At 45.3% G+C, this 23,775-nt stretch overlaps 1 protein-coding gene across 1 annotated transcript in view; it reads left to right on the top strand.

The window, feature by feature from the left end:
* sgsm2 (small G protein signaling modulator 2) overlaps positions 1 to 19,559 on the top strand; it is a 97,789-nt gene extending 78,230 nt beyond the window's left edge. The window contains exons 16-24 of the mRNA XM_055166881.1: positions 2,373 to 2,501; positions 3,912 to 4,094; positions 7,093 to 7,599; positions 10,546 to 10,670; positions 10,762 to 10,844; positions 10,928 to 11,037; positions 14,376 to 14,472; positions 14,774 to 14,941; positions 16,827 to 19,559. Of these exons, the coding sequence (XP_055022856.1) occupies positions 2,373 to 2,501; positions 3,912 to 4,094; positions 7,093 to 7,599; positions 10,546 to 10,670; positions 10,762 to 10,844; positions 10,928 to 11,037; positions 14,376 to 14,472; positions 14,774 to 14,941; positions 16,827 to 16,915 (1,491 nt within the window). The 3' untranslated portion in view covers positions 16,916 to 19,559. The remainder of the gene's footprint in view (positions 1 to 2,372; positions 2,502 to 3,911; positions 4,095 to 7,092; positions 7,600 to 10,545; positions 10,671 to 10,761; positions 10,845 to 10,927; positions 11,038 to 14,375; positions 14,473 to 14,773; positions 14,942 to 16,826) is intronic.
* Positions 19,560 to 23,775: the final 4,216 nt, after the last annotated feature.

Here is a 23,775-nt window from a genome sequence, read left to right on the forward strand (position 1 = left end):
CTCTGCACGTTTACCAAACCAAACGCACATCGTGACAAACACAGATGCATTTGTCACTTTTGTTAGACAAAGTTCAGCTAAATGTGGCAGTAGGTCTGTTCTGTAGATCCGCTCTATGCTGTAGACCTGCTTTGTGCCAACACTGGAACATAAATTTAGACTGGTTTTTGCTTCACGTTTGGTCTTGCTCTTCTAATCAGCCGCACTGTGGGAGGGGCTTGTGTTGGCTGTACGCAGGAAGGAGCGAGAGCGTGAAAAGGCGAGGGGCGGCGTGCTGACGTGAGGCAGGTGGACAGGTAGGATGTTTAGGAAGTTGAACCTGCCCTGTGATGCAGGCTGGTACACGAGGGCACACGCTGTCGCAGACGAGCCGTGCGTAGGGAGCGTGTGTGTTTGTGATGCGCCGTAGAGTCTCCGCGGGTTTCAAATGAGCGCACAGGCTGCACTGAGACGCCCCACACGCTCCCTGCACCCGCTACAACCTACCCACACGACCTTGGCGATCGACTGGTAGATCGAGATCGATGTATTGAGCACCCCTGCACTAGACGATTTACAAGAACCCCGGAAGTTGTAGACCACGCACTGACCAATCAGCGAAGAGCCGTACATTCTGTGTTGGCAACGATTCCATAGATCGAGGATTTAAAACCAGAACAAAGAGAATGTTTGGTGAATTTTATCAAGGGGAAAGACGTTATTGCTTGCCTGGACAAATCCAGACTCATCGTTGTACCAGCGGCTGTCCTTCTGCATTTCCAGGCAACGTTATTGTCCTCCTTCCTACGGGATTTGGCACATTACATACGTCATGACCAAATAACAGTGATTGGTTAAATTAAAAAAAAGTACCTGCCTACCGTCAAGCGAACGAATCCTAATGCTGTGATGAATCAGAATCCGTGTATCATTCGTTCATTCTTTTTTCAATATAAAACCAAAAATAAGAAAATGAACAAACAACACTTTTCTTCATTATTTGCCTCCAAAACCAAAATGAAAAAATGGATAACGATTCATTTTTTCTGTTTTCGATTTTGTGTTTAAATGAAAAATGGAAAAAATGGATAACGACCGTTTACGTGACTTCCGTGACTGCGATGTTGAACTTTTGCACTTCATACGGACTGAATCGGGACTGATCCAGGACCAGGCCAGGACAAGACCAGGACCAGAGCAGGACTGAGACCGAGACTGAGACCAGACCGGGACTGAGACCGAGACCAGACCAGACCGAGACTGAGACCAGACGGGGACCAGACCGAGACTGAGACCGAGACCAGACCAGACCGAGACTGAGACCAGACGGGGACCAGACCGAGACTGAGACCGGGACTGAGACCAGACGGGGACCAGACTGAGACTGAGACCGGGACTGAGACCGAGACCAGACTGGGACTCAGAACGAGACCAGACTGGGACCAGACCGGAGGCTCAGAGCCCACGGCAGGGCCGGAGCTTGAAGCTGAGGCCTGCGGAGACCCTGCAGAGGCTCGGAGTCCGCTCTGGTCCCACTCTGGTCCCGCTCTGGTCCCGCTCTGGTCCCGCTCTGGTCCCGCTCTGGTCCCGCTCTGGTCCTGGACCTGGATCAGTCCTGGTTCAGTCCGTATGCAGTGCAAAAGTCCGACATCACAGTCACGGAAGTCACGTAAACGGCCATTATCCGTTCTTTCCATTTTTCATTTAAACACAAAATCGAAAACTGAAAAAATGAGTCATTATCCATTTTTTTCATTTTGGTTTTGGATTCAAATAACGAAGAAAACTGTTGTTTTTTCGTTTTCTTATTTTTGGTTTTATATTGAAAAAAGAATGAATGAATGATACACGGATTAATCAGGATACCGTACTACTTTTTATTTCCAAAAAAACATGAAATGGATGGAGTAAAAATTAATTAATTTGTAAAGTTTGACAAGAACTAGCCTCAAAAATCGACTACACACACTGACTAAAAATGCTCTCAAAACTATTGTATATGTCTGTGTATCTGACCCGAAACCTGCAGGGGGCGCTCATAGAAAAACTACTATTTATGCAGAAAAAGGAGCAGGACTGTGGTGATATTTATGTAAAGAGAGAGAGGCAGACACATGAGTGAAAGTCCACAGCAGAGCGCTTCTGTGACGCAGGCGTTTCTCCGTCTATTCTGAGCCTCATCACAGGTTCTATTATTACCACAGCCCCATTCTCCTCCAGGGACCGAATCTTAACGAGGGAAAAATGAAGTGTGCGACGGCGGCGGACATTTTGGATCTCATTCATTTAAACCTGCGTCACAAGCCCCGCCCCCTGCAGCCTTATATAGTGTTTTAATATCTGTCAATCAAACTGTTTTAGACCAATCACATGTTTTGTCTTTTTTTCTTCAGAATTACAAAGAGCTGGAGCTGCTGCGGTTGGTTTATTATGGAGGCGTCCAGCACGAGATCAGGAAGGAGGTGTGGCCTTTCCTCTTGGGACACTACAAGTTTGGGATGAACAAGAAAGACCTGAGCCAGGTACTGACCCCACACAAGAACTGACCCCACACAAGTACTGACCCCACACAAGAACTGACCCCACACAAGAACTGACCCCACACAAGTACTGACCCCACACAAGTACTGACCCGACACAAGAACTGACCCCACACAAGTACTGACCTCTCACAAGAACTGACCCCACACAAGTACTGACGCCTCACAAGAACTGACCCCACACAAGAACTGACCCCACACAAGAACTGACCCCACACAAGAACTGACCCCACACAAGTACTGACCTCTCACAAGAACTGACCCCTCACAAGTACTGACCCCACACAAGAACTGACCCCTCACAAGAACTGACCCCACACAAGTACTGACCCCACACAAGTACTGACCCCACACAAGTAACTGACCCCTCACAAGAACTGACCCCACACAAGTACTGACCCCACACAAGAACTGACCCCTCACAAGAACTGACCCCACACAAGTACTGACGCCTCACAAGAACTGACCCCTCACAAGAACTGACCCCTCACAAGAACTGACCCCTCACAAGTACTGACCCCACACAGGTACTGACCTCAGACTCTCAAATGAACGTTATCAGGCTGTAGACAGAAGCACAGTTTAAAGCAGATTGTCCAGGCAAATAAACCAGGTCTAAACCGGGTCTAAACCAGGTCTAAACCAGGTCTAAACCAGGTCTAAACCAGGACTAAAACAGGACTATTCCTGGTCTAATTTCAGGTCTAATTCCAGGTGTAATCTAGGACTAAACCAGGTCTAAAGCAGGTCTGCAACAGGATTATTGCAGGTCTAATCTTGGATGAAACCTGTTCTAAACTAGGTCTAAACCAGGTCTAAACCAGGTCTAAACCAGGTCTAAACCAGGACTAAACCAGGTCCAAACCAGGTCTAAACCAGGACTAAACCAGGTCTAAACCAGGACTAAACCAGGTCTAAACCAGGTCTAAACCAGGTCTAAACCAGGTCCAAACCAGGTCCAAACCAGGTCCAAACCAGGTCTAAAACAGGACTATTCCTGGTCTAATACCAGGTCTAAAGCAGGACTATTACAGGTCTAATCGTGGATGAAACCAGGTCTAAACCAGGTCTAAACCAGGATTATAACAGGACTAATTCCAGGTCTAATCTTGGACTAAACCAGGTCTAAACGTGGACTACATCATTTCCACTGTAGTTTTAAACAGAAAATGATCCAGGGACACAAAGTGGATCAAATGAGCTTTAGACAAACCCACAAACTGAAGAGCTCCAGTCCCACCTGAAGGAGCTGGACCACAGTTTGAGAAAGTAGAACGTTGGTGTCAGAAGCAGGACGTGTGTGCAGATGTTCTACACCCCTGGACGAGTCTCCGCAGAGCTGCTCGTGTGTCAGACTAAACCCGATGTGTGTTTGTTCTGTGTGTGTTTGAGGTGGACGCGCGCGTTTCCGAGCGTTACCAGCAGGTGGTGCGTGAGTGGAAAGCCTGCGAGCTCATCGTGAGGCAGAGGGAGAAGGAGATGCAGTCGGCCATCTTTGCCAAACTGTCGTCAGGGAGCAGCATCGACAGCCACGTCCTGAGACTGGTGCACCGCGACTCCACGCTCAGCAACGAGGTACGAACAGAGAGAACACGCAGAGAACACAGAGAACACAGAGAGAACACAGAGAGAACACAGAGAAACACAGAGAGAAACACAGAGAGAGAGAACACAGAGAACACACAGAGAGAACACAGAGAGAGAACACAGAGAGAGCACAGAGAGAACACAGAGAGAACACAGAGAGAACACAGAGAACACAGAGAGAACACAGAACAGAGAGAACACAGAGAGAACACAGAGAGAACACAGAGACAGAGAGAACACAGAGAGAACACACAGAGAGAACACAGAGAGAACACAGAGAGAACACAGAGAACACACAGAGAGAACACACAGAGAGAACACAGAGAGAACACAGAGAGAACACAGAGAGAACACAGAGAGAACACACAGAGAACACAGAGAGAACACAGAGAGACACAGAGAGAACACAGAGAGAACACAGAGAGAACACAGAGAGAGAACACAGAGAGACGAGAGAGAGAACACAGAGAGAACACAGAGAGAACACAGAGAGAAAACACAGAGAGAACACACAGAGAGAGACACACAGAGAAACACAGAGAGAACACAGAGAGAGACACAGAGAGAGACACAGAGAGAACACAGAGAGAACACAGAGAGAACACAGAGAGAACACAGAGAGAACACAGAGACACAGAGAGAACACAGAGAGAACACAGAGAGAAACACAGAGAGAACACAGAGAGAACACACAGAGAGACACAGAGAGAACACAGAGAGAACACAGAGAGAACACAGAGAGAAACACAGAGAGAACACAGAGAGACACAGAGAGAACACAGAGAGAACACAGAGAAACACAGAGAAACACAGAGAACACAGAGAACACAGAGAGAACACAGAGAGAGAGAGACACAGAGAACACAGAGAACACACAGAGAGAGACACAGAGAACACAGAGAACACAGAGAACACAGAGAGAAGACACAGAGAGAACACAGAGAGAACACAGAGAGAACAGAGCACACAGAGAGAAACACAGAGAGAACACAGAGAGAACACAGAGAGAACACAGAGAGAACACAGAGAGAACACAGAGAGAACACAGAGAGAACACAGAGAGACACAGAGAGAACACAGAGAGAACACAGAGAACACAGAGAGAACACAGAGAACACAGAGAGAACACAGAGAGAACACACAGAGAGAACACAGAGAGAAACAGAGAGAACAAGAGAACAGAGAGAACACAGAGAAACACAGAGAGAACACAGACAGAGAGAACACAGAGAACACAGAGAGAACACAGAGAACAGAGAGAACACAGAGAGAACACAGAGAGAACACAGAGAGAACACAGAGAAACACAGAGAGAACACAGAGAGAACACAGAGAGAGAACACAGAGAGAACACAGAGAGAACACAGAGAGAACACAGAGAAACACAGAGAGAGAACACAGAGAGACACAGAGAGACACAGAGAGAACACAGAGAGAACACACAGAGAACACAGAGAGAACACAGAGAGAACACAGAGAGAACACAGAGAGAACACAGAGAGAACACAGAGAGAACAGAACACAGAGAGAACACAGAGAGAACACAGAGAGAACACACAGAGAACACAGAGAACACACAGAGAACACAGAGAGAGAGAAACACAGAGAGAACACAGAGAGAACACAGAGAGAACACAGAGAGAACACAGAGAACACAGAGAGAACACAGCAGAGAGAGAGAGAACACAGAGAGAACACAGAGAGAACACAGAGAGACACAGAGAGAACACACAGAGAGAACACAGAGAACACAGAGAGAACACAGAGAGAACACAGAGAGAACACAGAGAGAACACAGAGAGAACACAGAGAACACAGAGAGAACACAGAGAGAACACAGAGAGAAACACAGAGAACAGAGAACACAGAGAACACAGAGAGACACAGAGAGAACACAGAGAACACACAGAGAGAACACAGAGAGAACACAGAGACAGAGAGAGAACACAGAGAACACAGAGAACACAGAGAGACACAGAGAGAGAGACACAGAGAGAACACAGAGAGAACACAGAGAGAACACAGAGAGAACACACAGAGAACACAGAGAGACACAGAGAGAACACAGAGAGAACACAGAGAGAACACAGAGAGAGAACACAGAACACAGAGAGAACACAGAGAGAACAGAGAGAACACACAAACAAAGCACTTAAAAACAGATCGTTCCTTGTGCCCTGACGCGTTTCAGCTTCTGTCGGACTTAAAAAGGACACGACTCAGTGGAATATGAGTGTTCTTTCTGTGACAGAGGTGTGTTGTACTAATGCTGAGTCCTGTCGGACATGGTTCATGTTAAATTGATCAGATTATACATCTGCAGGTCACACACATAGACTGTATATATGAATGGACAGATATCGTCGCCCCCTGGTGTTTTGGTGGTGAATTACTCCACAGTGCTCAGACCTCGACGCAGATCCATAAATCAAAAACGACGGTGACAAGGCGACGGCGGCAGAGCGCGTTGAGTCGACGCAGAACTATACTTCACCCTTGAGGCAGCCACATGATGCTGCTCCCACCCCCCACAGACTGTTTATATAAATGGACACAGTTTAACCTGCGACCCGCTGTGTTCCAAACTGGAAGTGATCATGGGTGACCTTCTGGCTCCATCAACTCTAGCTCCAATTTACTTTACCTCTCTTTCTGTAACTTCTGCTGCCAGACTCAGCATTCTGACTTTAAAATTCTGTTTTTAACCCGCTCTACATGATGCTGGGGTTTTTTCAACATTTTGTCCCTAAATCAAGTTCTGATCATTAATAACAGACCAGTCCTGAGGTCACTCCCTAGTGTTAGCAATAGGATTGTTGACAGTGTTGTCAATCAAACCTGGGGCGTTACCTTTAACAGTCTTGCTCCTGATTGGCTCTTTAGTTGGTTTGATGTTTCTGGTTGAAATTCTAAATATGGAAGCTCCATATGAGCCGCTGTATCTGCGTCTGTGCTCATACCTGCTCTAACCCTCTTGTATTCTCAGGTGTTCATGTCGGTGGACGAGCCTGACGGAGCCCAGAGCCCCCCCAGCACCGAGGACACGCCCCCTCCCACCTCCACCCTGCTCCCCCCGCACGCCCTGCCCCCCGAGGAGCGCCCCCTGCTGGAGTTCGACTCTCCGGACTCGGGCCTGCCCTCGTCCAGGAACTACTCTGTGACCTCTGCCCACTCACAGATCACGTCCAGCACGGAGGAGGAGCCCGGGACCAACGAGGAGACCAACGAGGAGACCAACGAGGAGACCAACGAGGAGACCAACGAGGAGACCACGGACCAGAGCCAAGACCAGAGCCAAGACCAGAGCCAAGACCAGAGCCAAGACCAGAGCCAAGACCAGAGCCAAGACCAAGACCAGAGCCAAGACCAGAGCCAAGACCCAGGAGACCAGACCAGGACCAGAGACACGGACAGACTCTGCTCTCAGCTCGACAGACTGGTGACCAACGGAGAGAAAGCAGAGAAGATCTCCCCGTCTCTGTCGTCTTACACGGTAAAAATATACAGTCTGTATTATATTTATTTACCTTTTTATAACGCCCATGTTAAATATTCTCCTTGGAGTTTACGTGGAAATAATAATTCTGAATTGAGGTTTACATGGAAAATCCGTGTGTCATTCGCTCATTTTTCAATATAAAACCAAAAATAAGAAAACGAAAAAACAACAGTTTTCTTCATTATTTGTCTCCAAAACCAAAAAAAACAAATAATGATTCATTTTTTCAGTTTGCGATTTTGTGTTTAAATTAAAAATGGAAAAAATGGATAACAGCCGTTTCCCGTTTACGTGACTTCCGTGACTTTTGCGAATTTTTGCGCTGCATACGGACTGAACCAGGACTGATCCAGGTCCGGGACCAGAGCGGGACCAGGGCGGGACCAGAGCAGGACCAGGGCGGGACCAGGGCGGGACCAGAGCAGGACCAGGGCGGGACCAGGGAGGACTCCGAGGTTTGACTCTGAGCCTCCGCGGGGTCCGAGACTCAGCTTCGAGCTCCAGCCCTGCCGTGGACGCTGAGCCTCTGGTCTGGTCCCAGTCTGGTCTCAGTCCCGGTCTGGTCCTGGTCTCAGTTCTGATCTTAGTCTCAGTCTGGTCTCGGTCTGGTCTCGGTCTGATCTCAGTCTCGGTCTCAGTCTCGGTCTGGTCCCGGTCTGGTCTCAGTCTCGGTCTGGTCCCGGTCTGGTCCCGGACCTGGATCAGTCCTGGTTCAGTCCGATACAAAAGTCCAACATCGCGAATGAACGAATGATACACAGATTTTTGTTGGTGTCCAAATGACCAGAGAGTGAAAAAGTAGTGCACTTAAAATCTCCCACAATGCACCTTGAACAGTAATGGGCTTTGGCGGTCACTAGAGCGGTCAGTTTAGACCACAATGCACTGGAAGAGTCGGGAAAACAACAGCGTTCAGCGGCAGGAGTTTAACTGGACACAACACGACCGAATGAAGCGGAGAAAAGTGCAGGTTTATGACTCTGATCCAGATTCTGATTAAAACACGACTAAATAAACCGTTACTTTAGCTCCAGCTGTTAAAGAGACATAATTTCCACATCTCAGACAAAAAGCAAATAATCCAGTCTGTTTACATGACAAAAACTTGTGTATTATCTTTACAGGGTTCCCACTCTTTTTCACTGACAAAATTTCAAAACTTTTCCATGACTTTACAGCACCTACATGTGTAGAATTGATCAGACTTTTAGGGCTAAATCTGAAATGTGAACTCTTTCCACTCACCTTATGGTTTGGGATCATAGTTTTTGAACATTTAAAATCCTGTCAGAGCATTTATTGTCGTCTCTTTTAAACATAAAGGTGCAGATGTTCAGAAATAATCAGAATAGTTTAATGAGAACTTAACAGAACGCTGGAGTTGTGCGAAAGAGATACAAAAATTCCATGACGTTTCTAAAACTTTCATTGGATTTACAAATTTCCATGACTTTTCCAGGTCATTGGTCCATAAACACTTCTGTCTCAGTCTGATCTGATTTTTATTTTTGACAGAAATCAAGTTTTATCAGAGTTTAGCCTTTAGACTTTTTTTTCACCCACGACAGAAACACAAATAAAGAATAAAGAATAAACTCTAGATCAGAGGTGTCAAACATACGGCCTGGGGGCCAGATCCGGACCTCCAAAGACCTTTAATCTGGTCCTCGGCTGATTTTCTACTAAAATATTTTAATTATATTTTCTATTAAAATCTTGTTAATTTTCTGTGGTGTTTATCACAGCAGCGTCTCCAGCGTCTCTGTACGTGGCCCCTCCCACCAGAGCAGCAAATGAAGACTTGTCTCTTTCCAAACGCTCTTAAAGGACGATCGTTTTGACTGTTGACCGTGACACCCTCATCAGAAAAATGTCCAACATGAGAAAAGTGGAGCCGAGTGCAGGATTTTACAACAAAAATTGACTTATTCCTATTTGCAAACAAGGCTACGTTCAGACTGCAGCCTGAAGTCACCCAAATCCAATTTTTTGGCCCCTATGTGACCTGTGTCTGATCTTTTAATGACACAGATCCGATTTTTCAAATGTGACCCAGGACACTTGGATATTTGCTCCTGAAACTGATACATATCTGATCTTTTGACATGTGACTTCAGTCTGAACGGTCAAAGTTCATTCATCCACCTACACGTTATCAACAAGACACAAACATCACTATTCTGCACTGAAGTAGGTGAAAATTGTTAATGAACTCTGTGTGACTGAAGTGAAGCACATCTCCACTCACCACAAAACACCACGACCAAAAACCTCGTCCTTCTCCTTCTCAATCTCCTCCTTAAAACAAGTAAGTTGTTCATGTTCTGGCTCTGGTACGAGAGGAACTTTAAAATCTCCAGGTGCTCGATGCTGCGTCCATGTTTGGACAACTTCTGTAAACACAGAGACGCTCGCTGCGGTTGACGTCGTCGTGTCTCCAGTGTCACATGTGGGACACTTTTGGGTCGTTTAATGTTCACACTGGAGTCACATACAAGTCACATTTAACTGGAAATGTGAACGAGCTGAAAAAACATCAGATTTCACAAAAAAATCAGAATTGAGCGTTAAGCCCTGCAGTCTGAACGTAGCTCAAGTTCATGTTAAAACTTTGTGTTGAAATTACATTTTTCTTAAAGTTTCAGGTTGTTCATTATATTATAATATTTTGTAAAAGAAAGAATTCATCAATTAAAAAAGATTTCTGTAATAGATTTGTGTTTCTCTGCACAAATATTTGAACCTATTGTTATTTTTGGGGTTTATATGACATGAGTTTGGGATCAAAGTCGGTTGGACACGGCCCCCGGACCAAAATGAGTTTGACACCCCTGGTCTAGATGAATATGTCAGGTAGAAAAGTTACACAGAGCAGCTTTAAATGTTGAGCTGGAGCTCTGGAGTCTGACCTGTCGACCTGTCGTCCCGGTGTTTCCACAGATTGAGCTGCTGGACACTGTGGCTCTGAACCTGCACAGAATCGACAAAGACGTGCAGAGGTGTGACCGAAACTACCACTACTTCACCACGGCCAACCTGGAGAAGCTCCGGAACATCATGTGCAGGTGCCGTGTGTCAGATGCCCTCCCCGTGTTACAGTGTGTGTACAATGAACTGAATTTAGAATTTTAAAGTTTTTTTCCTTCTCTTCCTCAGTTACGTTTGGGAGCATTTGGAGACAGGATACGTCCAGGGAATGTGTGACCTCCTCGCGCCTCTTATGGTCATTCTGGACGACGGTGAGAATCCTCTGCTCCACCTGATCCTCCTCCTTCTCATCTTCTCATCTTCTTTCTTGTGTAATGGTTCATATATTTCTCAGAGTGCCTGGCGTACAGTTGTTTCACTCAGCTGATGAAGAGGATGAGTCAGAACTTTCCAAACGGAGGAGCGATGGACTCACACTTCGCCAACATGAGGTCCCTCATCCAGGTAAAGCCTCTGTCTCTCTCTTCTCTCTTTCTGTCTCTCTGTCCATCTTTCTCTCTCTCTAGCTGTTTTTAGACCAGCCAGAACGGTGCCAGTGCCAGTTCCTTACACTAGTTCCACCAGGAACCAAAGTTCTCACTGGTGAACAACCCACATTCAACCCATGATGATCATCGACAGAGGTGTGGATTTACCACCAAATAAAACGAAGGTTATTTGAAAGCAGAAAATTACAAACATGGATCAAATCATCTACACCAGAGATTTATCTGCACCAAGCTCTGCTACAACATCTGCTGTGGACGAACATCTGCTGTGGAGGAACATCTGTGTGGAGAAACATCTGCTGTGGAGGAACATCTGTGGAGAAACATCTGCTGTGGACGAACATCTGCTGTGGAGGAACATCTGCTGTGGAGAAACATCTGCTGTGGAGGAACATCTGTGGAGAAACATCTGCTGTGGACGAACATCTGCTGTGAAGAACATCTGCTGTGGAGGAACATCTGTGGAGAAACATCTGCTATGGACAAACATCTGCTGTGGAGGAACATCTGTGGAGGACCATCTGCTGTGGAGAAACATCTGTGGAGAAACATCTGCTGTGGACAAACATCTGTGTGGAGAAACATCTGTGTGGACAAACATCTGCTGTGGAGAATCATCTGTGTGGAGGAACATCTGTGGAGAAACATCTGCTATGGACAAACATCTGCTGTGGACAAACATCTGTGTGGAGAAACATCTGTGTGGAGAAACATCTGTGTGGAGGAACATCTGTGGAGGAACATCTGCTATGGACAAACATCTGCTGTGGACAAACATCTGTGTGGAGAAACATCTGTGTGGAGAAACATCTGTGTGGAGGAACATCTGTGGAGGAACATCTGCAGTGGAGAAACATCTGCAGTGGAGAAACATCTGTGTGGAGAAACATCTGCTATGGACGAACATCTGCTGTGGAGGAACATCTGTGTGGAGGAACATCTGTGTGGAGGAACATCTGTGTGGAGGAACATCTGTGTGGAGAAACATCTGCAGTGGAGGAACATCTGCTGTGGAGAAACATCTGTGTGGAGAAACATCTGTGTGGAGGAACATCTGCTGTGGACAAACATCTGTGTGGAGAAACATCTGTGTGGAGAAACATCTGCTGTGGAGAAGGCGGCAGCGATGCCCAATCCAAAGATGGAACCTCACCGTTCGAACACAGAGACAAGCAAATATTTGTTCTCCTCCTCCTCCTCTTCTTCTTCTGACCACTGCACAATCTTCTGTCACTTGATTTCTCCTCCATGTTCCACACACGCGTTTTTCTTTCTTTGTTTATTTTCCTGTGTGTGACCCGGATCAATCTGCTCACGTTCGCCGTGTCGTCACATTTCTCTTGGAAATCGGGAACCAACTTTTCAGTTTCCAAACGTTCTGATTTTTGACGTGCACCTGTCAGTCGGTTCGAGCTTCGGTACTGGACCCTGCACCAGCGCGGTTCTGTTGGACTGAAAATGCTCTCAGTCTGTGTGTCTGTCTCCATCTGTCTCCATCTGTCTCCATCTGTCCATCTCTCTGTCTCTCTGTCTCTCCATCTCTCTGTCTCCATCTGTCTCCATCTGTCTCCATCTCTCTGTCTCTCCATCTCTCTGTCTCCATCTCTCTGTCTCCATCTCTCTGTCTCCATCTGTCTCCATCTCTCTGTCTCCATCTGTCTCCATCTGTCTCCATCTGTCTCCATCTCTCCATCTCTCTGTCTCCATCTGTCTCTCTCTCTCTCTCTCTGTCTCTCCATCTCTCCATCTCTCTGTCTCCATCTGTCTCCATCTGTCTCTCTGTCTCTCCATCTCTCCATCTCTCTGTCTCCATCTGTCTCCATCTCTCTGTCTCCATCTGTCTCCATCTCTCCATCTCTCTGTCTCTCTCTGTCTCTCATCTCTCTGTCTCCATCTGTCTCCATCTCTCTGTCTCTCTGTCTCCATCTCTCCATCTCTCCATCTCTCTGTCTCCATCTCTCTGTCTCTCTCTGTCTCTCCATCTCTCTGTCTCCATCTCTCCGTCTCTGATATAATTAAACGTTTGTGTGATGTATGTTCTTCTCTCCTTGTGGAAATACGATCATTCAGCTCTAATGTGTCTCACCTCTTCTCTCTGTTTACTCTTTCTCTCTCGCTCCTGTCTGCCCCCCCCCCCACCTCTATATTCTGCCTCTTCTTCTTTTTACCTTCCCTTTACCTGTCCTCCTTCCTCTCCCTTCATCCTTCTCTCTTCTCCTCTCCTTTCCTCCTCTCCTTCCCTTCTCCTCTTATTTCTCTCCTCCTCCTCTCTTCTCTCCTCCTTTCATCCTCTCCTTCTCTCCTCCTTTCCTTTCCTCCTCTCCTTCCCTTCTCCTGTTTTTTCTCTCCTCCTCTCCTCTTCTTTCCTTCTCTCCTCCTCCCCCCCTTTCCTCCTCTCATTCACTCTTTCTCTCCTCCTTTCCTTCTCTCCTCTTTTTTCTCTCCTTCTCTCCTTTCCTTCTTTCATCCTCTCCTTCTCTCCTCTCCTTTCCTTCTCTCCTCCTCCCCTTCTGTCCTTCTTTCCTTCCCTCCTCCTTTCCTCTCTCTGTTTACTCTTTCTCTCTCGCTCCTGTCTATTCTGCCTCTACTTCTTTTTACCTTCCCTTTACCTGTCCTCCTTCCTCTCCCTTCATCCTTCTCTCTTCTCCTCTCCTCCTCTCCTTCCCTTCTCCTCTTATTTCTCTCCTCCTTTCCTCCTCTCCTTCTCTTCTCCTTTCCTCCTCCTCTCCTCTCCTTTCATCCTCTCCTCCTCTCCTCCTTTCCTTTCCTCCTCTCCTTCCCTTCTCCTGTTTTTTCTCTCCTCCTCTCCTCTTCTTTCCTTCACTCCTCCTTTCCTTCTCTCCTCCTCCCCCCCTTCCTCCTCTCATTCACTCTTTCTCTCCTCCTTTCCTTCTCTCCTCTTTTTTCTCTCCTTCTCTCCTTTCCTTCTTTCATCCTCTCCTTCTCTCCTCTCCTTTCCTTCTCTCCTCCTCCCCTTCTGTCCTTCTTTCCTTCCCTCCTCCTTTTTTTTCTTTCCTCCTCTCCTCTTTCTTTCTTTCCTCCTCTCCTTTCCTCCTCCCCTTCTGTCCTTCTTTCCTTCCCTCCTCCTTTCCTTCTCCCCTTCTCTCCTCCTCCCCCTCCTCTTCTTTCCTTCTCTCCTCCTTTCCTCCTCCCCTCCTCTCCTTTCTTTCTCTCTCCTCTCCTTCTCTCCTCTCCTTTCCTTCTCTCCTCTTCTACTCTCCTCCTTCCCTTCTCTCCTCCTCTCTCTCTCCTCTTCTCTCTCTTCTCCTCCTCTCCTCCCTCTCTCCTCCTCAGATCCTGGACTCAGAGTTGTTCGAGTTGATGCAGCAGAACGGGGACTACACTCACTTCTACTTCTGCTACAGATGGTTCCTGCTGGACTTTAAGAGAGGTGAACCTTCAAACTCTCACACCGTTTTATAAACACGACCAGGAGACGTCCACACACCTGCTCGTTTCCATGGAGACGTCATCGCTGTGCCTGGAATGTCCCACACTGTGACATTAAACAGCTCTACTTGACATTTCTTCAGTCACAGGTGGTTTTAAAACTCAAAAATGATCTCCATGAAGATAGAAAAGTTTAATGTCTTACTGTGAAACATTCCAGACAAAGCAGTAACATCTCCATGGAGGAAAGCGTTTGACAGACGTTGACTTTGTGTTTGCGTGACTCTTTGTGCTGCGTTCAGAGCTGCTGTACGAGGACGTGTTCTCGGTGTGGGAGGTCATCTGGGTTTCTCCTCGCGTCTCCTCCCGACACTTCGTCCTCTTCATGGCTCTGGCCCTGGTCACGGTCTACAGAGAGATCATCATCCACAACAACATGGACTTCACGGACATCATCAAGTTCTTCAACGGTAAGAACCAGACGAGCAGAAGAGAGTGGAGGAGCAGAGGAGAAGGTCAGAGGAGCAGAGGAGAGTCAGAGGAGAAGGTCAGAGGAGAAGAGCAAAGGAGCAGAGGAGAAGGTCAGAGGAGAAGGAGAGGAGAAGGTCAGAGGAGAACCAGACGGGCCTTGGATTTTGTCTCAGGTTTTGGTTTGAATTCCCTTCACTCTGGGAGATTGTGAAAGCCTTGACGTGTGTTTGTCCGTGATCTTCTTTGGGGTTTTATTATTCTGCATGTGGCGTTTTAAATCCTCCAGAGAATCTCTGCAGTGAGACGTGACGGTCACATCAACATTTTACACAAATCAACTGACTCTGTCAGAGTTTACACTTAGACTTAGACTTTATTGATCCATCCATCCATTTTCTTCCACTTATCCGGGGTCGGGTCGCAGGGGCAGCAGTCTAAGCAGGGACTCCCAGACTTCCCTCACCCCAGACACTTCCTCCAGCTCCTCCGGGGGACCCACAAGGTGTTCCCAGACCAGCCGAGAGACATAGTCCCTCCAGCGTGTCCTGGGTCTTCCCCGGGGCCTCGGAACACCTCTCGAGGGAGACGTCCAGGAGGCATCCGGAACAGATGCCCGAGCCTCAGCTGCTCCTCTCGACGTGGAGGAGCAGCGGCTCTACTCCGAGCTCCTCCCGTGTGACTGAGCTCCTCACTCTATCTCTAAGGGAGACGCCCAGACACCCTGCGGAGGAAACTCATTTCGAGCGCTTGTATCCGCGATCTCGTCCCTTCAGTCACTACCCAGAGCTCATGAGCATAGGTGAGAGTAGATCTTTATTGATCGACATGGGAAATGACTTGGACACAGTAGCTCACACATCACATTATATCACAGTAACAAAGAGTAAAAAATATTTATTAGAATGGAAATAAACTTCTAAATAAATAGCAATAAAAAATAGCAAGAGACTGGTGTCAATAAGACATAAATTATATAAATGTGTGTACAGTAAGTAAAAAAATAAAATCATAATATAAATACCATTCTGTCCTCACTGTGGTGTCAGTACCAGGGTTAGACTGATAAAACTGATTCTTGTAAAACTGTAACAGAACACACAAAAATGTGTATTAATAAACTGTACAGACAACGCACATGTAAATACAGAGAAACAAAACAGTTGTACATAAACTTGTAGCTTGTTACAGAGATATTGCTGTATAATTATCTTGACCTCATTAAATGTAGTTTTGGATTTGCTACACAACCAAAAAATATATTTTTGCCAGCAAAATAAAAGTCTGCACTCATTAATGTAGCAATAGCTCACATTTTTCAATAGTTTATTTTCTACCACATGTAAACAATTGCAAGAAAACAACAATACAACAGAAAACAAACTGAACTTACAAACAAAGATGCCCCAAGGCTGAAAACAGGGATGTGTATCGTCTGTGACCGTGAGTCCAAACAAACAAACAAACAAAACCTGAACCAAAAGCGTCCACTAGAGGGCGGTAATCAACTTTAACATAAACAAAGTATTTTTAGAGTTAATATTAAACATGTTAAAAGTACAAATACTGTTTATCACAGTTATATAGAAGAGATCTTAAAGAAACGATGTTATGATTATTGACAGAAACACAGGTTTATCTCTTACGTAAGGGTGAGTTGTTGTAAAATATAAATATTATGTATTTTAGCGGCAAAACTTTTCCCAAATTCTCCACTGATTTGAATGAGATTCTCCTTTAACCTGAAGAGCCACAAAAAAGAGGAAACGCTTCAACCTCAGTCCACGTCTTTATACAGTTTGTGCTTTAACTGGAGGACAAATGAACGGGTCAAATGCACAGGACAGTTTTGAGTAAATGTTTTTTGTTTTGTTTGTTTTTTTTCAGAGATGGCCGAGCGTCACGACGTCCAGAACATCCTGAAGATCGCTCGAGAACTGGTCCACAAAGTCCAGTCTCTGATGGACCCCAAGTGATCCAGACCAGAGACCAGGTCCAGACCAGGTGTAAGCCAAGGTCCAGACTCCAGACCAGGTTTAAACCAGAGACCAGGTCTAAACCGAGGTCCAGAATCCAGACCAGAGTCTAGACCTAGGTCTGAAGTCCAGTCTCTGATGGACCCCAAGCGATCCAGACCAGAGACCAGGGTCCAGACCAGGGTCCAGACCTCCTCTCCTCTTCCTCCCCTGGCCCCCTGCCCCTCCTGTTGTTGGAGGGACACAGCGCCCCCTTTAGGCCCTCCCTGTTGCTGCAGTGTCGATGTTTACACAGACGTTGGTTCCTTGGTTCCTCGGTTCCTTCGTCGGTTCCTTCGTTGGTTCCTTTGTTGGTTTGTGTTGGTCGTGTGCATGCTCGCTCCCACACTGTGAACTCTCCTGGACGCTTGGATTCAAAACTCAACTTTTTAAATATTTTTGGAGTATTTCTTCAAAAAAAAAAAAAAAAAAAAAAACGGCACCAGATTTGCCACGAAACGATTCCTGTGACCAAAAACGACTGTGCCAATGACCGCCGTGTTTACGACTAGCATGCGCGTCCTACCCAACCCCACCGTCCGGTCTGGAGGTGTTTGAGTTTTATTTTTGTACGTTTCTCATGTTGCCTTTAAGCGTAATGGGAGTTTGTAGTTGCACTTTTTGGTGATGTTTTTCCGACGGTTCTGATGAAGACCTGGACTGGACCAGAGCCGAAGAGCCGGAGTGAAACAGGACGCACGTCTGCAACCAACTTCTCACAGCAACAAGTGACAGTCTGGGGTCTGAAGTACTCGAGTAAAAGCACTGGTACTTCAAGACAATGATACTCAAGTAGAAGTACAAAGTAGTGATCCAAGAAATTACTTATTAGGTTAAAAAGTATTTGGGAAAAGTAAGAGGGGGTATTCTGGAGCTTTCTCTCACGTTCTAATGTTCCGTCATCAAAAACACGAGGTTTTAGAGTCCTCCGTGCATGTTTGAGTAATCTAGAGATCTCTCCCGGGCCCTATTCAAACCCTCCTTACAGTTAGCAGTACGAGTCTGTACGAGGCTCCGCCCACAAGCCCACGTCACCCACGCTCCCACGTGAAAATTCTTCATAAAAATACAAAAACACGATACGAAACTGTACACGGCGTGGTGATTGTGCTCTGAAGGGGGAGTGACTTATAAATCAAGTTAAAGTTTGTATGGAGGATTTTTTTTTTTGTTTCAGATTGTTAATGAAAGTTCAAAATAGCGTCACACAGTAAAAAGTGGAGCGTTAAAATCGACTCTCACAAAATGTATTTGAACATTTTCTCAGGGTTTATATGAGTCCAATTTGTTCTGAGTTAATTTAACATTTTTGGAAATGTTAATTAAGTAACACTGGACCAAAGTTCCTGTTTAACCCTGAAATCAAGAGTTATATTAATGTTTTGAGAGTAAACAGATAACACTTTGTAGAGTTATCCTCATTTAACTAAACAACACACAGAGGTGTTTTATTTTTACTCTTTGAGTTAATTTAAGATGAAATGATGTAAAGTTTGTTCAAACTTGTCTTCTCTCGCGGGAGTTTGAAGTGGTGGTGGGAGGAGCCAAATTAACACTAGAGGAAGTTGAATTAACTTGAACCAAATCAACTTTGGCAAATAACCCCAACTCCAACCCCCATTAAACTTTCAAATAGTTAAATAACACTTTTTGTGTTAAAATAACTCTGAAATATTTTACCCTGAAATTTTAACCCTTCAGTTTTTGCTGTGAACAGAGCTGCAGCAGCCTTGTGATTATGACGACAAAAAAAGGGCTGCGTCGTTTTCTATTGTCTCTCAGGTCGTCACGCAGGAGCAACATTTTAAAAAGGACAAGTATGAATATAATTTATGACCTGCACGATCTGGAGAAGTCAGACTTTTCTGATTATTCTGTATCTGACTGGTTATAAAAAGGTATAAAACACCAAATCACAACAGTAAGATAATAAAATGAGCACCACATGAAGCTTTTAGCATGACAAGTTCGGACAGTTTACCATTACTTATGATGCTCATCTTTCTAAAAAATAATTTGAAAATATTAATTAATAAATTATACAGTTGTTACAAAGTGATCGCTGCAAACTCGAGCATCGTCCGTTTCTGTGCCTCCTGTTTTTAGTCGGACATTGTCGATTCACTTTTGTCGTCTTTTTTCTGTAAGTTTCTTAAAACTAACTCCCCTGTGACACACCTTCAGTGCCCATGAAAAATGTTTCTTTCTCCCGATTAGAGCGGCTGCAGCAAACACAGTGCACAGAATTTAGGCGGCGAGTCAGCAGAGGTAAACGAGGTTCTGTGCGTCTGTCTTTACTTCCTGACCCCAGCTGCTTTTGGTGACGTCATCTAAAACTAGTGATATAACTAGGGCTGGGCAAAAATAAAAAAATTAATCGCGATTAATCGCATGTTATACGTAAAACCAATTAATGAATTGAAAAGTAGAGTATAGCTGCACTTTTATTGGAAATGTAAATGAAAGAGCCACACACTTTCTTTCAGAGTTGAACCCTCAGAGTCGTCAAGGTTTTCTGTGAAGGCTCAAGAAAAAATATTCAATGGATGTTTGTACTACTAATATATTTTTTCAATACTTTTTATTCAGTGAGTAATAAACACGACACTAGTAATAATTTCTAGATCAGTGTTATAAACTTGGACTGATATTTCTTGGGAAATCAATCCAGTCAGCAGTGATTCCCCCTGCAAGTAAAGAAACAAGCTCAGCTCAGAGCGCACGGTCGGTCCGGCCAGAGCCGGAGCCCGCGGCTGAAACCGCGACCGAACCCACGACTCGCGGAGGCTTGGACATGTTGCATCTCACGTGGTCAGAAAAAAGTGAAAAAAGTGTAAAGAAAAGACGTCAAACTTAAAGAAACGCTCACGGTGGACGTTTTCAAAATAAAAGCCAGTGAGAAACAAACGTTTCCAATAAAATAAAGGAATAAATAATAAAAACTGCATTAACAGCATTAAAATAATTGTCGGCATTAATGACTTAAATAGTTAACGCAAAATTTATGCGTTAAAGGTTGTATGGAGGATTTTTTTTTGTTTCAAATTGTCAGTGATAGATTATAGATGCAGTAGCCTTGTAATTATGATGACCAAAAAAAGAGAATAAAAATTCATCAACTCTGGACGTGGTGGGGCTAAACATTTGCCAATAGATAACGACACTGCCTCGTTATCTGTGAGCTGACAGGCTGTCAATCAAACTCCCTACGTTTCTAGCGTAACTGACTTGCCTGCGCGTCACCAGTACGTGGTTTACGTACGACTGTCACACAGTCCACAGACACGCAAGACGCACAGACGCTGTTTACTCCACCAACGCAACAGTTCTTAGCGGCTTTTTTTTTGACCTATATCTTCCTCGCAGTTCGCACAAAGTTTGTTGCGATGGCGACAAGAATCCAGGAGCAGTTCGCCGCAAAAAAAAGTCCGTTTTTTGAGGTCGCTGAAAGAAGAAGACAAGGGGAAAAGCAGCGAAACCAAACTAAGGTGATTCTTGAAGATTCATTCCAGCGATGGCGCGACTGAAGCAGACGCAAGGGTCTAAAGACTGACACACTGGTCCACAAATTACTCCTGGACAGGAAACTTCTGCTTATTATGAAAACGTACTTTATTTTATTTCCAAGAGCAAGACAAACGTTTTTCAGGACACGAAAGCGATATCCTATGTCTGAAAACGTAATTTTCAAGGCAAAGAAAGAGTCCGCTTGCTGCTGCGTGTTGTAGCTAGTTCATTCGCACTGAATCTCCGCGCAACCTTCTCTGCTCCCCTTTCCTGCTCCTGTCCCCACTGCCCGATCCGCTCTTCCCCCTGCTCCTCACTTCTCCGGGCACGGAATCTCCGCGCACCGCTCCCCTCTCCCCTCTCCTCTCCTCTCTCCTCTCCCTCCCTCTCTCTCTCTCCCTCTCCTCTCTTCTCCCTGCTCCTCACTTCTCGTCCGCGAACGAAATCTCCGCGCCCCCCTCCCCCCGCTCCTCACTTCTCCGTCTTGTCTAACCAACACTGTAGTTAGTTGTTTACAAGTCATGTGCAGCACCGGCTGTAAACAAACCTGTTTGTGGCGTAAGGAGGAGGAGGGAGGAGGTGTTTCTACGTAGGAGCTGTAGGGGAGGGGGGTGGTTTCACGCAGGAGCAACATTTGAAAAAGGACAAACAGTCGCTGGATTTCTCGTTCCTTGGAAAATCCTCTATACAACCTTTAATGTGCCCGGCCCTAAATATAACATTTTTAAAATGAGTCAAATACCCCGTCTTTAATGCCCCACAGAGTCACATACCCCCTCTTTAAAGTCTTTAAAGTCTGGCCTCGTTCATAGACCCACGTAGAGCCTTGCGCCCTCTGCTGGTGTAACCTCAGACTGTCACTGTTGTGTTTTTATTCCAGAGCAGAGCACAAGGAAAAACCCGAAGCACAGACATTTTGTGAAAAGTACAAACCAGAGTAGCTCAGATTCTCACGGTGTATTTTTGAAGCCTTTGCCAAATGTTTGTAAAGACGTTTGTATCTTTATAAAAAACAACAAAAAAAACAACGTTCCTCCCTGTTTTTAAAACGGTGCCAAACGAGAAGTTGGTTGCAGATTTTTGTTTTGTGGAATTCTGCCTCAAAAGTCCCGGAAGAACACTGGATTTAAGGAAAATAGTTCAGGTTTTGGAAAAGCAGACGAGACTATAAACCAGGACTAAACCAAAACTAAACCAGGACTAAACCAAAACTGAACCAGGACTAAACCAGGTCTGAATCAGAACTAAAACAGGAACATAATCAGGATGCTAAAGCAGGACTAAACCGAAACTAAACCAGGTTCATACCAGGGACTAGACCAGGACTAAACCAGGTCTAAAACTGGATTAAAACAGGGAATAAACCAAGTGCAAAACGTGAGACTAAACTAGGGACTAAATCAGGGATCAAACCAGGTCTAAAATAGGAACCAAAGGAGAAGTACATCAGGGACTAAACCAGGGCTAGACCTGGACTAAACCAGAGGACTAAAACAGGTTTAAACCTGGGCCTAGATCAGGTGCTAAACCAGATCAAATACCTGAAATAAACCCAAACTAAAACAGGACTAAACCGCAACTAAACCAGGATCATACCAGGGATTAAACTGGGACTAAACCAGGTCCAAAAGAGGACAAAACTGAAACCAAACCAAAGACTAAACCAAGTCTAAACCACAACTATAACCTGGACCAAAACAGGGAATAAACCAGAGACTAAACTAGAGACTAAATCAGGGAATAAACCAGGTCTAAAATAGGGACTAAAACAGGATTAAACTGGGCCTAGACCAGGTGCTAAACCAGATCGAATCTATGAAATAAACCAGGATTTAAACAGGATTAAACCAGGTCCAAAACAGGACTAAACCAAACCAGGGTCAGACCAGGGGCTAAACTGAGACTAAACCAGGTCTAAACCACAACTAAACCTAGACTAACTAAAACTGGACTAAAACGGGGACTAAACCAAGGACTAGACCTCAGACTAAACTAGGGACTAAATTAAGGATTACAATTTCTAAAATAGGAACCAAAAGTGAACTACATGAGGGACTACACCAGGACTAAACCAGATCAAATCCAGGAGGAAACCAGGACTAAAACAGAAAATAAACCAGGACTAAACCAGGGACTGAACCAGGACTAAATCAAATTAAAGTGGGGATGAACCAGGACTAGACTAGAACTAAAGTCTTGGTTTAGTCCTGGTTTAGTCCATGAAAATGTAGACCTTCTGGCTCCTGTCCGGAACCCCAAACCTGTCCTCACTTCTACAACTCTCTGGGGAAAAATAGCTCAAAACTTTTCCTTACTTTCGGCGTTTTCCCGGGACCATCGTCAGCTGCTTTAAACCGGAGTATTACACCACAGTATTCAGTCTGTCCGTTTATCTGACCCACGCCCCGCCCACGCCCCCAACGGCTGCATCCGGTTGGTCCTTCAGCCTCCTCGCTCCAAACGGCTGAATCTGATTGGTCGTTTGGCCTGTCTGTCTGAAACGGCTGAATCTGATTGGTTGGACCTCCACCTGTGATCCAAGAGTCTTCCCCCTGGTCCAGCAAAAAACAAGAATGACGGAATCTTCTGAATTTTATTTTTTTATTTAAATCCAAACTCAAAAACGTGAAGTCAGAACTCAAATATATACAATTTTTTGTCGAATCGTCGAGCGTCGAGATTTTCAGTCACAAAACGTGCGCCGGAACACGTTTGGAAACACACGGACGACGAGTTGTGGTCTAGTTCCCAACACAAACCGTGGAAAACCGGGACATTTTCTCAGTTTTCCCAGGTTTGTCAGAGCCCAAAGGAAGTCGTCGTCCGCATGTTTCCAAACGTCTTCCAGTTTTGTGACGTAAACGTTAACAGAGCCCGTACCCAAACCTGTCCGCTGGGTTTCAGGGTGTAGGAGAGTGACCGGCGTTGCCATAGCGATTAAAAAAACTAATTAAAAACTAATAAATGTTTTGGTTTTGAACAGCCAGAAGTCCTGAAATCATCTTTAGGATTAAGAGGTGCATTTTCGTGATGTAATTTCAGCTCAAAAAGTCTGGAAAAGACACTTCGCTTTACATTTTTACCCCAAACAACAATGTAGTGCCTGTGGTCAATATTTATCACAGTTTTACATCAGGTCAGCGGCAAAAAGTTGAAAAGAAAAGAATCCCTTCTGCTCGTGTCAGCAACAGAAAACTCCAAAACACAGAGACAGTTTACGCACAAGGAAGGACTTTTTCTGACACTTAATCACTAAAATCATTTCGGAACTGTTCTTGATTAAAGGTGCATTGTGTAACTTTTCGGTTGGGCGT

This window comes from Boleophthalmus pectinirostris, unplaced genomic scaffold (assembly GCF_026225935.1).
Source record: "Boleophthalmus pectinirostris isolate CB_2022bp ecotype Guang Dong unplaced genomic scaffold, ASM2622593v1 HiC_scaffold_9, whole genome shotgun sequence".
NCBI classification, from domain to species: Eukaryota; Metazoa; Chordata; class Actinopteri; order Gobiiformes; family Gobiidae; genus Boleophthalmus; species Boleophthalmus pectinirostris.